Raw genomic sequence first — 23,133 nt, 5'->3', positions numbered from 1 at the left:
TTTTTTGTTTTTTTTTTTTTTTATCTATTTATAATATTACTGAGTCTATAATGTTAATATTTATACTAATTATCATAATTTGAAAAGACGCTTAATTTTTTTTATTTTTTTTTTTTCATCCAAGGTTCTCAAGTTGCTTGAGCCATCTCCACCTTTTTAAAATTTTCATTCTTCAATCTTACTTTCGCTAAATTCTTTTTCTAATCATGTAATTATCAACTATTACAAAACTCGATATAGGAAAAGTACTTGCTTTGTGGATCTGGATATGACCTTTTTCTCTACTTTTGTCTATAGGTGTAACTTAGAAGGAGTTTGCTACAGCAACAACAGTCATGATAGAACACACACATGATAAGGAGGTCGGTATTTTTTTATTAATACGAGACCCACAACAATATGATAGGCGATCATCCCTTAGGTCAAGCATTTTCTGACAGTTCAGTGAAATTCAATTTAGAATCGGTATTTTTGTTACTTCATAAATAGAAATAGGGTTGGATCAAAAGCTACCTTATAAAAAAGTAGATTTTTTTCAAGATTTTGTTTTGAGATCTTGTACGTGGTTCCCATGTCCATTTACTGCCAATGGCCCACGCAATCATAAAATTAATGTTTATTATTTTTTTTCAATAGGAGGTGGGTTTTTGTTAGGTGGTATTGGTGTGGGTATTAATCCATTCTTGTTCCCCGCACACATGCAACAATTTCATCGCAAAACCAAGCGCCTGTTTGGTCCCACTTCAAAGCAAATTAAAATCAATTTTTGAACCGTTGCTTTGTCTTTTACCCTTTGAAAAATTCAAAGTGATGGCTCTTCTCAAACTTTCCACAGACGCATGTCAGGGACTTTTTCTCATTTTTGCCTTTCAATTGATTAGCACACTGCAAAAGTGGGAGGCATGTGAGAACAAAATGCACAAACACACATAATACTTTCCATAGAATGATCAATTGGACCCGATGACTCGATAGGAAAATCAATTCTCTATTTTTGCAGGTAGCCTCCAAGTGTACATAATGTTACATCAATTTCTAGTCATAGTTTCAAGTAGATCATGTGCTCGGTGTTAATAAATAAAATCTCACAACGAATACTAATAAAAATATAGACAAATTTATAAGAATTTGAACTACTCCTCTGAAAAAGATTAACATTTTAAGATAGAACCTCAAATTTTTAATATGATATCAAATCCCATTAAGTTCCAATGAACAATTCGATCCAATTAAAACTCGAAAAAATGAACACACGAATTTTCAGATTAGTCTGCTCAAACGAACTATCATCTTACGGGACATATTAAGAGATAAAATTTTACATCGAATAACGATGAGAATGTAGATTGATTTATAAGGATTTGTGCTACTCCTATTAACAAATTCTTCTTCTTCCCTTGTATTTGCAAACAATCAGTATTATCCATGTTTGGTATAGATTAAAATTTAATTTAATTTAAATCAGAGTAAATATTTAATTTTAACCAAATATTTTATGAGATCAATAACTTTTCGACCATATATTTTATCAACTTTTTATTAACATTTACTAAAAATTTAATTTTTAATTCCCACCAAATATAGGCATAATTTCATTGATCAAATAATATGCTTTTATTTAGTCAAAAATATAACTTTAAAAGATCATATTTTTAACCGAAATGACACTTTGAGCATTATCAAGTAGAATTTTTCCCGTGTGAATCCGGCTAGATAAATCACAAAGCGTGGGCCCCACCTAAATAAAAATTGGCAAAAAATTAACCTCCCCCTATTATGAGATGTCGATAGGGGTTCACAACCCCAACATGTACACCTAGCAGGTCTCTATCGAGTATCATTTCAGTGGTCCCTCCTTTGCACAAAATATCCAAAGGGCACATTATTAAGAAACATATTACAACCCTCACTTACATCGTAGAGGAGGGAACAAAACGAAAAAGCCCATCAAAGCTGAAACGACTCTTACATAATAGAAAGCATATATGAATCATGATTATCAATCACATGTTTCTTCTCATCCGACGAACAAGAGTTCCTCACCGCTGTGAGCTCATAAGGTTTTGTATCCATAGCCAACCATTGCTCGATCGTGAATAGTTTTTGGGCACATTGCTGGTGGGCCCCAGTCGTCGTCACCTCCACGTAGTTACAATACCACCCGTGGTGCGGGCCGGTCCCGTCAGAAGTCAAGTTCATTGCACAAACGGGCCCGGTCAAACATGGGCCCCTCCCACTAAAGATGTCCAAATTCCCTCTCTCAAAATAGTTGTAGCCCGGGCCCATAAGCCCACCCCATGCCTCGAGATTTTTTATCCGGATCCCATGTCCATTCGCATCATAGAGAGTCAAGGTAATATTGGAATCAGTCTCGGCTTTTATGATTGATCCGGTCCTCACGAACACCGTGTACACACAATCAGCATCATCCTACATTTTTCACAAATCAAATTCCGATAAGAAAATTACCTTTTTGTTTGATACACAACACTCAATAAATCTAAACTTGTTATACTATTCAAATTCCGTAAGATAAACGATTATATATGCAATTTGAAATATTTTAGTACTGAACACGTCTAGATAGTATAATAACAAAACATTTTTCTTATTCAAAACGCGTATAAAATATATCAAGATTTTATATATTGCTCAAGAAATATGAACGTGCAGTTCATCTAAGGACAATACTTACAGATCTACAGATGGTGAAGATGGAGAGGAGAATGAAGAGAGAGAGGCAAATGTGGATGAACTTCATGGCTGTTGATCATGAAATGTGAGGTGGTGTGCGTGTGTATATATAGAGTCACATGATCTGGGAGCTGGATTTGGTCTTCTTTTTATAATACTTTATAAATAGAAGGGAAAATAGTAGTAAAGTCCCCAACTTTTATCGCATGTTGTACTTCAGTCCTTGACCTTTGGAAAGCAGCAGTTATTTTACCAACCTTACCGTCCCAGTGCTACTAATATGAAAGATCGAGGACATGATTGCTCTTTTTTAAAGATTGATAATCAATACTATTTAAAATAATATTTAGGAGTGTTTGATTCCCATTTTTCTCTCTCTCTTTTTTCAACCACATATTCTTTATTAAAATAATATTACACACAATCAAAGATTTTTTTCTTATTTTTTATTCACACATTATATATCAATCTACTATTTTAAAGTACATTTAAAAAAAGAATGGGGCTCAAATTAGATGGAATATATGTAGCGTTCTCTTTTTCTGTTTAAACTTTTAAATCAAGCAATTCAACGTGATAACATAGCTTATAAATGTCTTGAAATCAAGTTTTGCCATTATTCACTTATTGACTATTGAAATTGTCTACGGAAGATGAAAAAAATGGAAAAAAAAAAAATCTCGAGTACACGTGAGAGGCACAATAAAATTATTTTTTTAAATAATATACATACAATACATTTTATTAGTTCAATAAAGATAAAATACATTTCAAAGGTTTGGAACCTCGATAGAGGAAGCAGATTTGATCAAAATGTACTAAGGGGGTGCACTCATCATCACATTTTATTAAAAAAATGGATATTGCTTTATATATACATTTTTTATATATTGTGGATTTTGTTCATTTCATATGCTCATCATTTTCATGATGGTAACAATATGATGCATGTCCAGAGCTTTTGGGGCTGAATAATTGAATAAAGTTTCCTCTTTTGCTTTTTAAAATTATTTCACTTTTTTTTTAATATATTTTTCAAAGAAATCTTTCAATGGGTTAGGTGGGGTGTTTGTTTAGGTTTCATTCTTCCTCATTCAATTTCGTGCAACTTTTTTTAAACGAGCCTACACCGCCAAATATGTGGAAAAAAAAATTATCCTTGTGTGTGTCATTATGTGATGGGTCATGGGTCACTCGATGTTTGTGGCGTGACAAATATTAGAAAGAAGAAATGCTCATTAATTAAAAGGTAACTTTATTCCATTAAACAAATTATCGTTATTATGTTCGTTGTGTCTTAATGGGTCCTACTCAATTATGTTATGTCTTGTTTCGTTTGCAAGGTTGAAATCCATTTCGGACTTTAACAGGAGTATCCTCAATTGATATTTAATGAATTTCGTGAATTCGAATAAATTTCACAAAATTTGTAAGAATTTTTGAAAATGGGGAAAATTCAAAAGAGTTTGTTATGTGCATTTATAAGTTTGAAATCCCTTATTAATGAAATATTTATAAATCTACGAGTTATTGAGGAAAGATCTCAACTGTGGACACTTGAATTTAAAAAAAATTTAAAAATTCATTAAAATCTCAGTTGGTGACACCTAAATTTTAATGAATTTTAATTCAATTGGAGATACTGAATTTAGAAAGACTTTGAAAATTTATTAAAATCGCAGTTGAGAATACCTACGTAAATGAATGCATGATTTCGTCATCTTAGAGATGACAGATGAAAAAATTTGACGTAATATTTTTCGATTATTCCACCTTTACCTCCTTCATCCTCTTCCCAACAATGAAATGATCGAAAGAATCAATGTTCGTGAATTTCTACTGCAGCCTTCACATCTCTTGTCTAGACACGATAAGAGCAAACGAGTCCCGCCTATTTGCTTACTCGTCTTTCGCGCAGCAATAGAATCACTCCCAAAAAAGTCGATAAATAAATAATATATAAATATAGAAATTTGATAATTTTGTCAATTTACATCACTCCTTGGGTCATTCAACATTTATTTCGCATGGCAGATAAGATTGCTTAGTTGTCCTGAAATGCAATAAATTGCCCTCACGTGCATGAGTGGGTAGGTACAAAGTATGGATTATTCCATATGTACGAAAAAGTTTAATTTTTACCTGCCAATGATGAATGTCACCCGATCATTATATATATCAAAATGTAAATCCTGATGTACTTATAGCATAACTCACAAAATATATAAATTTGCTAATCAAGATTGAGGCATGAAAATGTATAAATTCTATTATTAATTAATAAGTAATTGAACTTTTAAATAATTCATCGTAAATATAATGTTTTCCAAGTTTCATGCGAGAGAACTCTCTAGGTAATTTGACTATGAATCATTCTTTTGAACCATCGTTTGTTTCTTGTAAACAAATGATCTAACATGAATAACGTCAAACTGACAAGACCCCTTCATACATTTAACAAGACTCGGTTTTTCCTCCTTCAAATCAACTTATATTGTAATTGCGAAATCAGTGCAATCGAAACTTGTTTTAAATAATTTTTAAAAATATTAAAAAATAAATAAATCTAGCCTAATTAGGACCTCAATATAATTGTCTTATTTTTTAATATATATACTTATTATATCCATTAACATTCATGAGTGATTAGTGTGATTTACATGTTTATCGAAGTCCAAAAGCGATGTTTAATTTGGATTAATTGAACAAATTTTTACTAACATGGCATTGTATCGATTCAAGGAATGGACTTTCTTTTTGTCCCCGTCCTCGTTCTCATCCTGAATTAGTTAGAGAATTTTTTTAAATGCATACTATTTTGTTTATATGACACAATTTCTGAACAATTCATAATTGCTGGGGGACTAGCTGGTAGGATAAGTTGATTTTTCTTTTGTTTTTTATATTTTCAAATTTAAGTTATTTTATTTTATTTATTTAAATAAAGGAGGGGCATTTTAATCTTTATATTGAAAATTTGATATTTTTAACGGTTAATTTGACGGAATCATCCATAAGGACCGATTGCCCAAATAAAGTGGAAGTATAATGATTTTTTTGCCTAGTTTTAAAGGTAAAGGTTCATGTTGAATAATCGACCTCCAATGGTGGATTTTTCAGGCCCAGTTTAACCAATCTCTATCTTATTAAACACACCCAACAAAGGCTCCAACCCAAACAATCAGTCAATCACGATTCTTACTTCGATTGCTCAAGTCAATGTGTTCACAAAGAACACAATATGGTGGATGCAATGAATCACCAAGAATAGAGGAAGACAAATTCGGTTTAAGGTTCAAGAGAGAAAACTAGAGAAAAATGTCGGCTCCTATTTTCAATTGCAAAACACACACTGCTCCTTCACAAATGAGAGCAATATATAGGTTTAGGGTTAATAATATAATGAGCTCATGGACCAACTAATGGTTAAACAGGGGGAACACAAATTGAGCCATCCAAGAAGTAAATGGGCCGTGAGCAACATTAATTATATTAAGTTGTTTCAAACGACCCTCAAATTGTTTATCGGGTTGAGCCAATTAATCGAGTGTGTTAATAAATATTATAATCATCGGCCGAAGCCTATGAAATCTAATTCGACTATCCAACACTATTTAACATCATTGCCCAGGATTATTGGGTATCAAAAAAACCCAACAGTTCATTCGAGTAGCAAAAAGATAACTTTAAAAATAATATTTTTGAATTTCCCTAAGCAAAATAATAGTTTTAAATTTGACAGATAGTTACCATAGCACTCGCGATACGACAATTAAACCTTCCTGGGGGAGAATTCTTATTCCCACGATTGATGGGAAATAATTTTTCTTTTGCTAGAAACCGTGGTCTAACATATGCATTATCTTTCAATACCTATGGATATTTTATGTGAGGAATAAACCATTTGTACCGCCCCCTCACAAATATGCGGGCCCCATTTGTTATTTAATAATTTGAACCGAGGTCTCATCCAAATGATGTGAGTAGTAGGTAAACGGTTAGATAAACCATTATGTACGTATAACCCGGTCCTTTATGTGATACGCATATGTCCTACATTTGGTCTGTATAATAAATCAAAAATGCTGAACAAACGGGGATTTGACAGCTTATGAACAAATAGGGGAAAAAATTGGGTGATTTGACAGCTTGTGATTGAGTGGTTTTATGTTTTTTTTCTCAATTTTCAATGAAAATCTACGAAGTGTTAGCTGGAAAAAAAAAACTGTTTGTCATTGACTGTAGTTGTGTAGTATGATTGACGACAAATACCTTATTTGTTAAAAGTAAAGGTATTTTAATACTCTTGCTGACTACTTATTGTACACCTCTCGAGTGATTTCATTTTATGATGGTAGACTCAAATTTAACAAATTCATCTTCTCCCCTTGTATGTGCAGACAAATCAATATCATCCACGTTTGGTATGGATTAAAATTTAATTTAAGTCAAAGTAAATATTTAATTTTAATCAAATATTTTATGGGATCCATAACTTTTCAATCATATATTTTATCAACTTTTTATTAACATTCACTGAAAATTTAATTTTTAATCCCCACTAAATATAGGCATAATTTCATTGACCAAATAATGTGCTTTTATTTAGTCAAAGATATAACTTTGAAAGATCATATTTTTAACCAAAAGGATACTATGAGCATTATCGAGTATCAATTCACTGTTGTCGGTCCCTCCTTTGCACAAAACATCCAAAGGGCATATTATTAAGAAATATGTTACAGTCCTCACTTACACAGTGGAGGAGGGTACAAAACGGAAAAGCCCATCAAAGCCGAAACGACTCTTACATAACAGAAACCATAGATGAATCATGACGATCAATCACATTTTTCTTCTCATCTGACGAACAAGAGTTCCTCACCGCGGTGAGCTCATAAGGTTTTGTATCCGTAGCCAACCACTGCTCTACCGTGAATAGTTTCTGGGCACATTGCTAGTGGACTCCAGTCGTCGTCACCTCCACGTACTTACAATACCAACCGTGGTGCGGGCCAGTCCCATCGGACGTCAAGTTCATTACACAAATTGACCCGGTCAAACATGGGCCCCTCCCACTAAAGACGTCCAAATTCCCTCTCTCAAAATAGTTATAGCTTGGGCCCATAAGCCCGCCCCATGCCTCAAGATTTTTTATCCGGATCCCATATCCATTAGCATCGTAGAGAGTCAAGGTAATCTTGGAATCAGTCCCGGCTTTTATGATTGATCCGGTCCTCACATACACCGTGTAGACACAATCAACATCATCCTACATTTTTCACAAGTCCAATCCCGATAAGAAAATTAACTTTCTATGCATAGTACTCGATATATCTAAACTCGTTATACTACTCAAGTTCCATAAGATAAACGATTACATATGCAATTTGAAACATTTTATTACTGAACACGTCTAGACAATATAATAAAATCAAATAAAGGAAAAAGAATACGGTTATTTTGAAGTATCAAAAATAAATGCTGCTTCATTAAAATATTGTTAGGAAAATTCAGTGGGAAATGAAGGAAAAAGAATACAGCTACTCCCCCTGATATTAATTGCTGAAAATATTTGAGTCGACTCATTCCAATTTGATTAACTAATTTCTTCAATGTAGATATTGACAGTGCTTTGTGAACAAATAAGGCACAATGTTACTTGAGCGAATTAGTCGGTAGTTGATATCGCTATTCTTCTGAAATTCATGTGTATGAAAGAATTTTGGAGAAATATGTTTTGTCATGTCACATTTGTTATAATCTCATTTGAGTTGTGCAATACAAACACATTGTTTTCATACAAAATTTTTGGACTATCTTTTGTTAAAATCGGCCCGCATGATGCTTAGATATGATGGGTTATATTTCTCAACCATACACATTCTCGGTCTGCTTCATGGATTGCAATAATTTCAAAATAATTTAAAGATGTTGCTGTCAATGATTGCTTCACAAATCTCCATGATATAGCTGTTCTTCCACGTGTAAACACATACTCTGTTTATGATTTAGTCTTATGTGAGTTAGAGAGATAACCTGCATCTGCATATCCTACTAAACCAGTTCCCAATTTTTGAGAATAAAATACTTCCAAATTAATAGTACTTTTTAGGCAACGAAAAATATATTTAAAATTATTCCAATGTCTTTTGGTTGGTATAGAGTTATATTTTACAAAAATATTTACATAAAATCTATGTCGGGTCGAGTGCAATTTATAAGATAGATTAATACTCCAATTGCACTAAAATATGATACTCTAGGACCAAGAACCATTTCTCCATCTTCAAATGGATGAAATGGATATTTTTTCACATCAAGTTATCGAACAACCATAGGTGATACCGATGAATGTGCATTATCCATATAAAAATATTTTAATTTTTTTTTTGTATATGTAGAATAATGAATAAATAATCTTTTTGCTAAATGTTCAATCTACAATCTGAGATAAAATTTGGATTTTCCCAAATTCTTGTTCTCAAATTCATTTTTCAAATAATCATTAGTTTTGTTAAGCTCTTCAGGAGATGCACTTAAATTTAAATTATTAACATAAATAGCCACAATTGCAAATACAATATCTGTTTTCTTTATGAAAACGCATGGGTAGGCATCATCATTTTTATAACTATCATTCAACAAATATTCACTGAGACGGTTATACCACATGCATCCAGATTGTTTCATTATGTTAAAAGTTGTGCACTACACATTACGAATTTATTTTTCTCATTTCATTTTCGCATGAGTATATACCTTTTGATTTTTTTACTACAAGTCCAAAAAATTCATGTTTCTCTAGTAAATTCAATTTAGGATTGCGTCCCTTTTATTTGGTCAAACATTACTACGCTTGATATATTTTGATGCATTTATTTCAATTTCTCGCGATTTATATATGATATAATATATCATGTACAAAATTGTTGTCCACGACTTTTTCTTTTTCGATTCTATTTCCAACTCCATAACGATATAATTTATTTAGATATCTCAATTTTCAACATATCAGGTACCTGAATCACTTTCGAAATTTTATCATTTGTTATGTTTAAATATTCATCAAGAGTATATGCTTCCTTATAATGAGATCGTCTTTGCTAATTACTCTATTTTCATTTGAAGATTTTTTGTATTAGAATCGTATACCATCACGCTTCAGGCGTGCAATAGATATATCACATATAATGCTACCAAATTGTCCTCTTATGACATCAATTCGTATTGAAGCATTTAAAATTGACGCGTGAGATATTGTTTATTTATTTGATAAGTAACTGCATCTAAACAAATTATATTTCGAACTTCTGGTTCGAATAATATTTTGTGAGAATTTAAATGATGATGCATTTATACATTATTTTCAACTTCTTAATTGCTCCCTCTAACATTGAAAAAATTGTCTAATCAAATTGACAATCATTTTTTTAGTGTTATAAAATGTCACCCATTTAGGATAAGGGCTTAAACAATGCATTTATTCTTAGCATTATTACTTTTTATTTAGGTGCAATGTGGTGGATTAATTGCACTACCAAATAATTCAATGAAGAAATTGGACTCTAACCATAAGTCAATTATAATGGGAAAACTATGATATTGACATGATACTTAATAGAATTCCCTAAACGAAAATGGGAAGTACTTTGTTTTCAATTAAATTAATTGGAGACATTTAACAAATAAAATTGTTAAATCATTTATCGACCTCTCAACTAATACTTATTAAAATGTTGAGATTTATATCTGCTAGCATTAACAAGAACAGTCTTGATTACATAATTTGAAAATTATGCTCATAACTTGAGCAATAATTTCGCAAAATCAGGTTGCGAACGCCACACAATCATTTAGTACTTGTATCAAATCTATTAGATACAAATAATATTTAGATGGTCAATATGGTGGGTGACAGGGCTCCATCTATCATCATAATTAATTTTCAGAAATATAAAGAATCAAATCCATATTTTAACTAGTGATATTTAATATCAATTGTCGATAAAGATAACAAATGGTATATAGGAATTTATTCGATTGAAGAATCTTCTGGTTCTTCATTGAATATCCATTAAATTTTTTTAATTTCGTATCATTATTGATCCAGTTATGGTCCAATTAGTCATTCCAAATAATAAAATTAAATTGAACTTTTGGTTGAATATAAGATATAATTCAATTATTCAATCTCAAAAAATATGATTAAACGTTATATAATCATATATTATTTAAGTAGTCAAACTAATCGATGTTCTCATAACATTAGCTATATGTTCTCATTTAGGGATAAACATGAATTCAAAATTATATATTCTTCGAAACATGTGCAGCGTCGAAAGCATGTTTTTTTTTTTTAATTGTTCATTCAAAAGCAATATGTAATATTCTTCTAGAATATTGTAAATTATAATTCAAGCTCTCTGAAAACAATCAAGTATTATTATAATAAATTATACAAAAATTTACTCTTCAGGAGTAAAAATATAATTTATGTTATTATACTTTTCGAGAACAAGTACATATAATTAGAATATTAATAATAATTGTAATGGGCTATTTGAGATCACATTATATTTTACTATTACTTCTTCAAGTGCAATAGATCAATATTCTTCTGAATATAGAAAATTTTATTGTCATACTCTTTAGGAGTAATAACATATTATTTTTTATAGTAATAAATTATGTAAGGACTTACTCTTTAGGAGTACAAACTTAATTTGATGTTAGATCTTATATCATTATGCTCTTCGAATAGAATAAAATCTAATCGAAACATCAATATCTAAATACGTATGTAAAAGAATTGATGCGTATAAATAGAGTAATTTAATATGTGATTTTGCATAGAGCAATTAATATTCTTTTTTAAAATATTGAAAACATCGTGTTTTTTAAGGAACATCAACACAATTTTTTTAATATTAAATTGTACTTTCTTCAGGAATAAAACGAGATATATAATTTTCAAAATTATAAATACAATATTCTTCTGAAATATTGGCATTAAATATTCGTTCTACCTTTCGAACTAAACAATATAGTATTAAAATATGTGCTCCTACATGAGTAACAATAAAATATTCTTCTATAATATTTAAATAATATGTGTTGCGTTTCTTTGAGAATATAGTTTTAAATAATTATAATTTAAATTATGCCTTTGTCAGGAGCATAGAGCCAGTATTCTTCTGAAATATTGAAATTATAATATCAAGCTCTTAATGAACAAATAATATTCTTTTAGAAAATTAATAATGTCATGCTACTTCAGGAACAACAAGATGATACATTATCAATTTAAAATTTATGAAAGAAAGTCTAAATATATTTAATCAGGTTAAAAAAATATTAATTATCATATAAATAGGATATTGATTTATATATAAAATTAATTACAAACATACATTAGGAAAAAATCTCCATATTTAGAAGTTAACAAAATTGACTAAGGGGGATGTATTCAATTGGAACTTTTGAAGACTTTGATGGTCTTTTTTTAAGTGATGACTTTTGTGGATTTCGTGAATTTTTTATAGATTTGTATGGAATTAGTGAAAGTCTTTCGTAAACTTTTATGAATTTTCATTTTAAAACTTTTATAGATTTTTGTGGAATTCAAAAAACTTTTGAAAACTTTCATTTGAAATAGAATTCACGTAGATCTGGTGTGAAATTCTCACATATAGGGCGTTAGTTCCCACAATTCCCCTTCTTCTTCCCATATAATAAAAAAAACTTGGAAAAAATATAAATTTAAGACCTTAATTAAATAAATAATAATAATAATAATTATATATGATTCAATATTATTAGTATAGTAACTTTTAAAAATAAATAAAAATCAATATATTTAAATTAATTATAAGTTTCTATATAAACTTTTATAATTTAATTAAAAAATAGATTTTTTTCACAAAAAAAAATTAATGAAAAAAGGAAAAAAAAAGTTAAAAGAATCTAATTTAATTTTTCATAGAAAATAGAGATAAATAATAAGAGAGAGAAAGAAAGATAAATGAAATATAATCAATTAAAAAAAAATTCGATCAAACATGTCCATAGAAGGTTAAAAGAAAGAAAATTTGATTTTTGATTTTTTGGTGAAAGTTCCCAAAATCTCGTGATTTATGAGGGACAAATTTTAAAATCTTAGATAAGTACTTTCTGCTTAAAAGTTAGTACTCTAGAGACTTTTATAAAAGTCTCTAGAAGTCATTAACATTTGAATACCCTAAGACTTATAGAGACTTCTAAAAATTTTAATTGAATACACTGTAAAAAAAGTTTCAATTGAATACCCTTAAACTTTTTAAATTTCAAAAAGTTATTAAAAGTCTCAATTAAATACACCCCCTAAATCTTTTATTGGCTAAATCTTTTATCAACATGCAAAAGATACTAAACATGCACGTGAATTTCACAATACAGAAGTTAAAGGTAGAACTAATATGCGGCAGATTCAAAAGACAGAATTAATACTGAATAATATGTGGCAAAAATGATCGTGTATGAATCATAAAGCATGAATTAATATGTGTTCAGATTACACATACAAACGTGAATTAGAATTAATATTCACATCAACGAAAAGTAGAGAAGAAGAAGAAGCCTTTTTATAATGTATATGTACATCGAAAGATTTCACATGCTATCAAATTAATTTTGGTATGCGTGATAAATATTTATGCTTATAAAAAAATTATTACCTTCACTAAACTTTAAAAAAATTAAGTTATTGTGCTAATAACGTGTTATGAAAAGAGAGAAAAAGAGAAGAGAGAATAACAGTCAATTGACTTGTGTTTGTTTTATTAAGAACCAAAATCATATATTTATAGGACGGAATCAGAGATATAACGATAATAATTTCTGGGGCTGTAGGGATACAATTATTATTCACTAATAAACCTTAATAAACTTACTATTTACAACAGTAATATATTATATTAAATAAATTTTTGTTATTATGTAGGTTTTATCTTGACTGGTCCTATTCAATTCTCGTGTCTTTTGTTGTTTGTGAGATTGAACTCCATTTCGAACTTTAATGAGAGTACTCTTAGTTGAGATTTTAATAAATTTTAAAAGATTATTGTTCTAATGATTTTTTTAAGCGTGAAACCTATTCAATTCTTTTGAAAATCCCTTTTTTATGAAGGATATAACTCCACGAGCTATTGAGGACAAAATCTTAGTCGAGGACATCTAGATTTTAATGAAATTCATTAAAATCTCAATTAAGGACACTTGACTTTAGAAAAACTTTAAAAGTTCATTAAAATTGCCGTTGGTGACACTTAGAGTTTAATGAATTTTATAAAAATCCATTAAAATCTCAATTGGGGACACCTGAATCTAAAAGAACTTTAAGATTTACTAAAATCTCTATTAAAAACACTCTTGTAAGTCAATACATTATTTCCATCATCTTAGCGATGATAGGTGATAATATGATAAGTAATATTCTTCAATCGTTCCACCCTTACTTTCGTCATCATCTTCCCAACAATAAAATAAACGAAAGAATCAATATTAGTGAATTTCATTACGACCTTCATATTTCTTACCTGGCTATGATAAGAGCAAACGAGTCCCTGTCTAGTTTCTTACTTGTCGTTAGGGATGGCAAAAGGGTTGAATAGTTAATCGACTCATCAACTCAACCAAGTCGAGCCCGAGATTCGCTCGATGAGCCTAAAGTACTTGGAACTTGTAAAAAATGTTAACAAAAAAGTTAAAAAAATTAAAAAATTTTAAAAAAATCTTGAGCTGGTAATAAAATTACTATTGCGTCATGAGTGGAAGGTCCCAAATGAAAGATGGTAATAAAATAGGGCTATGCATAAATTCAAGGGAAAATTGCAGTAGTGATCCCTAATCTATTGAATTTTTACAAAATTTACTATAACTTTCATTTTGTGCCATTCACAATTTCAAACCATTCAAAAATATGCATATGAAGTCCAAATGGATGGAATCCATCCGTTTGACCATTAGTTGTCCAAGGAAGTCAAAATATGATTAATTTTGATCAAATTAAAAAGGGTAAAATGATAATTTTGTATTTTTCTCACATTAAAAAATTTAAAAATAAAATTAAAAAACCAAAAAAATGAAAATTAACACTTCTTCCTCCCACTCTACTCTTCCCACTCCCACCCACACCGACTGCCAACATTACCACCCAAAGGCCAGCCACCATCGCCACTCACGTATCCATTATCTTCTGCGCTCAAACAAAGAAAGGGAAGTTTACAGATTCAAGAAATGGTTTCACTATTGAATGTTCACAGTTTTTTCATAGCCACTCATTTTTCTACCAAATTCCCATTTTCTTCACAGCCATTAGATTGGGGCCTTAGATTACAATCTCCGAAGCAGCTTTTTGGATTTTTTGAGTAAGGTTGTTGATTTAATGTTGAAATCCCATGTAGGCATTTCGGATAATTTTTTTGGATTGGTTGGTGGAGGCATTTTTGAATTTTTTTGAATTGAGTTTGAAGTTTGAAAATGGATAGTTACTGGAAATGGTGATGGTGGTGGTGAGGAGATTGATGTTTGTGGTCGTGAATGATTTTTCTATTTTGATTGGTTGGGGGTGGGGTGAAGAAGGTGAAAATGGGGGTGTAGTGGTGGCTGGTGAACGACAATCAGTTGCCACTGATGTTGCTGCAATTTGGAACGATGGGGGTGGGGAAAGATGATGATGCCCATTTTCTTTCTCTCTTTTATTTGTGGTTTATATATTTATTTTTTAACTTATTTAATGGGAGAAAAATGCAAAGTATCATTTTACTCCTCAATTTCGTCAAAATTGGTCAAAGTCCACTTTTTTGGTCCACTAATGACCAAATGGATTCCATCCATTTAGACATCAGATACATATTTTTGAAAACTTTGGAATTGTGAGTGGCACAAAATAAAATTTAGAATAAAATTTACAAAAATTGAAAATATTTGGGACCGTTGCTGCAATTTTTCCTAAATTCGAATCAAGGTCTGAGATGAATCCATCTCAATCTCCATTTTTAACCTATCCATAGCCCCTATTTGAGTAGCATTAGTGGTCCCATATATATATGGATCTGCTAATCAATAGTTAGGTGTCAAAATGTAAAATTTTTATTAATTAATAAGTAATTGAAAAAATAATTATTTTTGAGTAATTAGCACAAAATGTTCTTGCTTTTCAATGTAATTGTTCAAAACATCTCTACATTTTTATTTTTTAGCACGTTTACCCATACCTTAACATTTTATTATAGAAATCATCATTTTCATCTAATTTCTCGTGTAAAATGACAATTATACCCTGTATTTAAATAAAACAATAAAAAAAGAAAAGAAAAGTTGAAGAATAAATTCAATCATACTCCAAAACTTTTTTAAAAAATGCAAATGAGTTCAAATAAATTATTCAAAGGATAATTAACACAAAATGTTTCTACTTATTATTATTATTTTGCAAAACATCCATACCTTTCATTTTTTCACATTTTGTTTTTTAATTATTTATTTGACGTTTATTTGTATTGTTTGAAAAATTTGGAAGTATAGTTGCAATTTGTTCTTTATTTTTGTTTTTTTTTAAGAGGAGGGTATATTTTCATTTTACAGTTTTTAATTGAGAAAATGGATGAAAATAATGATTTTCGCGATGAAATATGAAATAAGGGTGAAAATGTAAAAAATAAAAGATAGGGACGTTGCACATTAATAATGAAAAGTAGGGAAATTTTGTGTTAATTACCTTTTTAATAATTTATTTGGACTCATTTACACTTTTTAAAGAAGTTTGAGAGTATGATTGCAATTCATTCTTTAATTTTTTTTCCCTTTTATATTGGTTTATTTAAATAGGGGATATTATTGTCATTTTACAAGAGAAATTTGATGAAAAAGATAATTTTCGCTCTAAAGGTGAATGTAGATGTAAAAGTGCCAAAAAAAATAAAAGGTAGAGACGTTTTGCATAATAACATTGAAAAGTAAGGATGTTTTATGCTAATTACCAAACTACTTTTAAATACTTTGTGCTGTTTTTTTTTCATTTTTATAGTAAGAATGTATTTTCAAATAGTTGTTGATGGAAAATATGCGGTTAAAAATTAAGAACTAGTTTTGAATTTGTGTGTAATATTGTTTTATTAAAAAATTGGTGGTTGAAAAGAAGATAGAAAAATGTAATTTGAAAAAATAAAAATGGGTATCAAGCAAGGGCATAGTCTGTGTTTGACCACCTTCTTCTTCTTCTTTTTTTTTTATTATAAAATTCACTTTTTTCAAACCTATTATCAACCAGACATCCACCAAATAAATAGAGACGTTTTACAAAGAAGCCCAATTTTTCATACTTTATAATCACTCAAAAAAAAAAAAAAAAAATCTATTGCAAAGCCTACTTTTTCAAAAAATTGGACTCAAAGACACCCTATTGTTTTTTTAGTTTCACGTGAGAGAACTCTCCGTGGGTGTTTGGTGGGGACTAAAACTAGATTTTATAGTAGATTGTGATAGAATGTTTTGAAATGTGAGGTTGAAAAGTTGTGAGACTCATGAAAGATGTTGTTAATATTAGTTGTTTGACATTGACTTAAATTAGAATCAAATTTTAATCCAAACTCAACAGGCTCTAGATAAGTTAACCATGGATTGTTCTTTTGAACTCTCGTTCATTTTCTAGTAAAAGAATGAGATAACATGAATAACGTCAAAGTGTGTCCTCATACAAATATCAAGACTCGGTTTTCCTCCTTCAAATCAACTTAATTTTTAATTGCAAAATCAATGCTGTCAAAAATTGTTTTAAATCAATTTATAAAAAATTCAAAAATAAATAAAATCTAGCCTAATTAGGACCTTAATATAATTTACTATATTGTTTTATTTTTTTGATGCATACTTATTATATTCATTAAAATTCATGAGTGATAAGTGTAATTTGCATGTTTATCAACTCCTAAATGATATTTAATTTGGATTATAGTCATAGAGCAAATTTCTGTTGACTCAGTATTGTATTTGATTTTTATAGGTTAAAATCGCAATTGAAGATGATTGATGCAAAGGAGGGATGTTTAAGCGCAAAATGATCAAAAGAAGTAAAACGAAGAATCTATATGTGGAGCATGTTATAGGATTTCATCATAAAGTTTGGTATAAAGATTTTCACTAGGATATATTATTGAAAAAGATAAGTTTATTTGGATTTCAACACAAAAAACAGAAGATAAATCAGAATTGCGAAACAAAATTTATGTGGGTTCAAAGTTAGGCCGTCGAACTAGGGTCTGCAATCACGAATCTTATCCAAAATTGCTCCAGCCACGGTGGCGAGTCCCAATACGTGATAGGCATGGGTGGGGACCTGCTACATTCTAGTTTTCGACTTTAGTTCTGACTTTTTGGCTTTTGACATTATAATGGCATTTTGGATATTTTTCAAGGCACGAATTTAGGACACATGGAACAACTAGGCTTGATTTAGGTCAAAGAACAGGGGAGATCATTCTGCAACACATCTTGAAGGCCCATATAGTTATAAATAAAATTCTTGGAAGAAAAATTATAGGAAATTCTCTGAGATTTGGATTATTTTGATGAGGAAAAAGGTGTTGATCGGGATCTTTGAAGTGATTTAAAATTTGGATGTTTTTTATTGCTTGATTATTTTCCTATAAGTTGGCTAGTTTTAGATTTTCTTTGGAATTCGTAATTATATCAGAGGTAATTCATGTTTTTAGCTCAAATAGCAAACAACATTAGGTAATATATGAGAAAGAGATATGTTAAGAAAATACAGCAATGGAGAAAATAGGAAAAAAGAAGATGATATTGAAATTCGACAAAGGCTTAAACGCGAAGAATATGTGGTTGTCCTCAAATGATGTTTGCCTCCTTCCGACTTGCTTTTAAAGATTGAAAATGACAAATAATTTGTAGGATTAATCAAGCCTAAAAAGAGCACCAAAAGCAAAGTATTCTTCAAATTTAACAAGTAAAAATGACTTTGAATACGAAGAAAATTGGGATTTCACTAATTTGGAAAGAATGATTTCATCTCAAATGGGGCTATGTGTTTTTCTACATTTTTTCATTGATCACTAATTTCCTATATATAGCCATCAAAAAAGCTTCATGAAGTGGTATCAAAACCCATTGAAAAGCCATCAAAATTTCAAACAAAAACGGTTAATAACAACTACATTTCTCTTCTATACAGTCGTATAGTACAAATCTATGCGACTGCATAGATCAATTATTGGCAATGCCTTTAAGCCCTACATATATGTATGAGACCACATACTAGTTGGTTCATGCGGTCACATAGACCAACGTCTAGCCTCCACCTTTTTTTTCATTCCTTGCATTCTATGTCAAATTCTAACAGTTGTAAGAACAATCGCGCTATCCTTCTCGGTAGGGTTGGCCTTGATAATTGACAAGACCCATCCCGAATCACTCTAATGGACCCGACACGTGTTGTGCGTCGATGGTAGATACCAGCTAAGTGCTGGACCTACCATCAAGGCAAATTTGACCTGCTTTGTCGTTCTAAAAGACTTTTATTAGAGTGATTCGAGATTGGTCATGTCAATAGCCAAGTGCTGGACCCCCCACCAAGGCAACTTTGTCATACTTTGTCGTTCTGAAGGACTTTTATTAGGGTGATTAGGGATGGGTTGTGTCAATAGTTAAGTGCCATTTGTGGACATAAAAAAATAATAAATAAAATAAAATGGATTGGATCGATTTAAATCATTAGCCCAATTAAATTTTTAGTTTACTAAAGTCTATAAAAACCCAAAGGCCCATATCACATTTTAAAATAAACAAACAAATAAATAAACAAATAATTTCTCAATTATTCATTTTAATTAAATATAATTGAGCAATATCCAAAATTAGCACAATTTTCTCCTATAAATAGAACCAATAATTCATAAGATAGGGGTACAAGAAAAAAATAAGCAAAGCAAGCAAGAAAAAAGAAAGCAGAGAACGCCATCACAAAGTGCTGAAGAAATTTCAAGGCCGGAGGAAGTGAAGAAATCCTCTCAAACCTAAACTTGGTGAATCCCAAAAAGATCCAAATCTTCTTTGAATCAAATATGATCATGCTAAGTCCAAGAAGATCAAAGTCTTCTCCAAATCAAATTCAAGTACTGAACAAGTCAAGTCTCAACAAATTAAAATTTTAACAAATTCTCGAGAATCAGGATCAAGCCACGTGGCCCCTCGTCTTCAAATATTCAGATCATTAATCAGAGGATTTTTACAATTACAAGAAGATCAACATTACTTGTATTTATCAAAATACAATTTGTAATGATTTTTGTATTTTAATACACGAAATTCATCGTACACCACCATCAAGGCATCAAGGCAACTTTGACCTGCTTTGTCGTTTTGAAAGACTTTTATTAGGGTGATTAGAGACGGGTCGCGTTAATATATATATATATATATATATATCTACTTTTACAAAAATTTCAAAAAATCTACAGTTGGAGAATCTTTCTTTTTAAAAGTTTCACCAACTTTTTCTAAAAATCTAAAAAATCTTTTCTTCTTTTGAGAAATTTTTTCTCTATGTCGGGGAATCTTTCCTTTTTTCAAAGGATTCCTGACATCTTTCCTCAAAAGTCTTCAATCTTGATTTTTGGGTCTTCTTTCTTTTCTTCTTTTCTTCTAGCAAAATTTGTCTTTTCTGAATAATTGAAGATCTGATCATATGCTGAGATTATGGCGTGCAACCGATGAAAATGACATTCCACTGTCTGAATTATTGTATCTTTCTTCTTGTGGATCTTCTTCTTCATCTGAGAGTTTGGAGTTACTGGCTTCATCTTTTTCTTTGTGGTCTGGACATTTTGCAATTTCTTTTTCTTCTTCATGGCTCTTTTTTAATATTGTCTCAAATGCTTGGTTAACTGCTTCTCTTATTTGTTCTTTTAATCATTCATCATTTTTCTTCTTCTTAATCTTTTTCTTTTTTCTAGAAGAAGTCCCTTCGTCTTTTTTAGATTGTTTCTGGAGTTCTTCAATTTTTTCAAAGATCTTTTCTAAAGAAGCGGTATCTGGGTTAGGATCTTGTGATTCTTGAAAAAATAAACATTCTTGACTATCTTGGACTACCATTTTTTCTTTTCCCTTACTGGACTGAATTTCTTGGGCTTGTGAAAGTTCTGGATTATTTGAAAAGTGTTCTGGTGGACTATACTTTACTAAGTAATCAAATTTTCCACTGGGCTGTCCTAGGAGATCCCAAATTTCTTTGCCTTTTTCTGTAGCAGATTTATCAGTCTGCTGAGTCTGATTGTCTAATTTAGTAGGAGAATCAACAGTCCCCTGAGTTTGTTGGACTTTTGGTAAGTCCACAACCTTTAACGGATTTGATAAGTCTTTACCAACTACCGTTTGGGCTGGACTAGCTATGGACTTCTTGGGCTCCATAGTACCTGTTGGATAATGAACTTTTAAATCCAAAATCTCTTTTTCTAATTGGGTCACTTTCTTTTGAAGTTGGGTTCTTTCTATTGAAAGGTTTTGATTGGCTTCATTGATAACTTTGTAATTTCTCTGCATACATTCACAATGTTGGCAGAAAATGTTCTGGTCTTTGCTTGGAGAAAAATCTAATGGAGGGTCTGAGTAATTCTTCAGGGAAGGAGATAAATAAAAATTTATTCGTATCTGTTGTCTTGCAACATCTAATGCTTCTTGAAAATTTGTAAAACCTTTGTAAAGAGGATCTGGAAAATTTTTAATGCAATCTAAAACTTCTAACCAAGAATGAAAAATTCCTGGAATTCTTCCTTTAATAACAACATAAAATTTAAACATTTGCTTGTTCTGACTAAAATGTTCTGACAATGCATTCATGCATGCAAGAAAATATTTTTGATCTTTTGGATTCTTATTATAAGAAATCCATAAATTGTCTAAAATACATTTCTCTTCTTTAGATAAAGAAATATTACTATTAGGGAATACTATAAGTTCTTGGTTTCCAAACCTTAGTCTGTCTTGTAGCATTGGTCTGTTCTGATTAAATGGAGTCTGTGGTAATAGTCTTGATGCAAATGAATCTCCAGGTGGAATTCCTGGTTTTATAGGCCTTGGCCTTGTCATCTGTAAAAAAATTATGTTAAACAAATTTAATAATTTCTATCTATTATTATTCTACTTAGTATATCCGCTGCCTTATTATCACTACCTTTAATATGTTCAAATTTTATATTAATTCCTGTATTAGTGATTCTATCAATAAAATTTAACCATCTTCTTCTACTACTTCCTTTTGAATCTATTTTCATTTTATTAACAAAAGAAACTATGGCTACACAATCTGTTCTTATTGTTATTTCTTTCTTAGATATAATAAATAGTTCAAAACTATCTAGTGCATAATTTATAGCTAATAATTCTACATCTATACTACTTAAATTTCCTTTTTCCTTATAATTTCCACTATTGTATCTACAAATTATTTCTGTACTTTTATCAGTATATTTATTGGGTTTACATATTAATATAGCTCCCCATCCTATCATACTTCCATCTGTTTCTATAATTAAATATTCTGAATCTAAAGGCATGGCTAATTCTGGTAAAGTTTTTATTTTTTCTTTTATTTGTTGGACTAGTTTTATGTCTTCTTGGTTAAAAAATCTTTGTTTTGTAGGAGATATTTTTGCATATAAAGGTCCTGCAATTTTTCCTAAGCCTTTTATAAATAGTCTAGTATAATTTACTAATCCTAAAAATTTTTGGATTTGTTTTAAGTCTTCTAATTTGTCTGGAAATTCTAAAGCTTTCTTAGCAATATGAGGTTGTAATTTAATTTTACCTTCTGCTATATTAACTCCTAAGAAGTCTATAAATTCTTTAAATAAAATTATTTTCTTTTTACTAATTATTAAACCATGTTTAATAAATTCTGAAAATACTATTTGTAAATGTCCCCTATGTTCTTGTTTATTTTTACTAAAAACTAAAATATCATCTATATATACTATTACAAACTTACTATGTCTATTAAAAATACTTTCCATTTTTCTTTGAAAAATACTTGGTGCGTTCTTAATTCCAAATGGTATTACAAGCCACTCAAAATGTCCTTCTGGACAGGTAAAAGCTGTCCACTTAATACTTTCTGGATGCATTTCTACTTGCCAAAATCCTGACTTTAAATCAAATTTACTAAAAATTTTGCATTCTTAATATTTTGTTTATTAAAACTGTCTTGTCTGGTATATTATAAGCATCATCTATAGTATTATCATTAAGTCTTTTATAGTTAATAACCATTCTACTTTTTTCTCTAACAATTTCTGAATGTTTTCTAACTATAAAAGTTGCTGATCTATGAGGACTATCTGATTTTCTAATAACTCCTAATTCTAAGAGTTCTTTTATATGTGTTTT

General features: G+C 30.1%; 2 protein-coding genes across 2 annotated transcripts; both read right to left on the bottom strand.

The window, feature by feature from the left end:
- Positions 1 to 1,840: 1,840 nt before the first annotated feature.
- Positions 1,841 to 2,814, bottom strand: LOC111389571 (PLAT domain-containing protein 3-like). Its single transcript, XM_023014495.1, has 2 exons — positions 2,696 to 2,814; positions 1,841 to 2,430 (listed from the first exon to the last, which is right to left on the bottom strand). The coding sequence occupies exons 1-2, from the start codon at positions 2,759 to 2,761 to the stop codon at positions 1,966 to 1,968; spliced, it is 531 nt and encodes a 176-aa protein (XP_022870263.1). The 5' UTR covers positions 2,762 to 2,814; the 3' UTR covers positions 1,841 to 1,965.
- Positions 2,815 to 7,378: 4,564 nt separating this feature from the next.
- On the bottom strand, positions 7,379 to 21,159 carry LOC111389558 (PLAT domain-containing protein 1-like). Its single transcript, XM_023014485.1, is given in 2 exon segments — positions 7,379 to 7,966; positions 20,842 to 21,159. Coding segments are annotated over 2 exon segments (783 nt in total). The 3' UTR covers positions 7,379 to 7,501.
- Between the last annotated feature and the right edge of the window lie 1,974 nt (positions 21,160 to 23,133).

Source organism: Olea europaea, unplaced genomic scaffold (genome assembly GCF_002742605.1).
Source record: "Olea europaea var. sylvestris unplaced genomic scaffold, O_europaea_v1 scaffold60, whole genome shotgun sequence".
Classification (NCBI taxonomy): domain Eukaryota; kingdom Viridiplantae; phylum Streptophyta; class Magnoliopsida; order Lamiales; family Oleaceae; genus Olea; species Olea europaea.
This window is presented reverse-complemented; position numbering and strand designations above follow the sequence as displayed.

Excerpts from the sequence above, each read along its gene's own strand:
- LOC111389571 (XM_023014495.1), bottom strand. The coding sequence starts at position 2,761 with ATGAAGTTCATCCACATTTGCCTCTCTCTCTTCATTCTCCTCTCCATC. Across the intron at positions 2,431-2,695 it reads TCTTCACCATCTGTAGATCT|GATGATGCTGATTGTGTGTA; the intron begins GTAAGTATTGTC and ends TGAAAAATGTAG.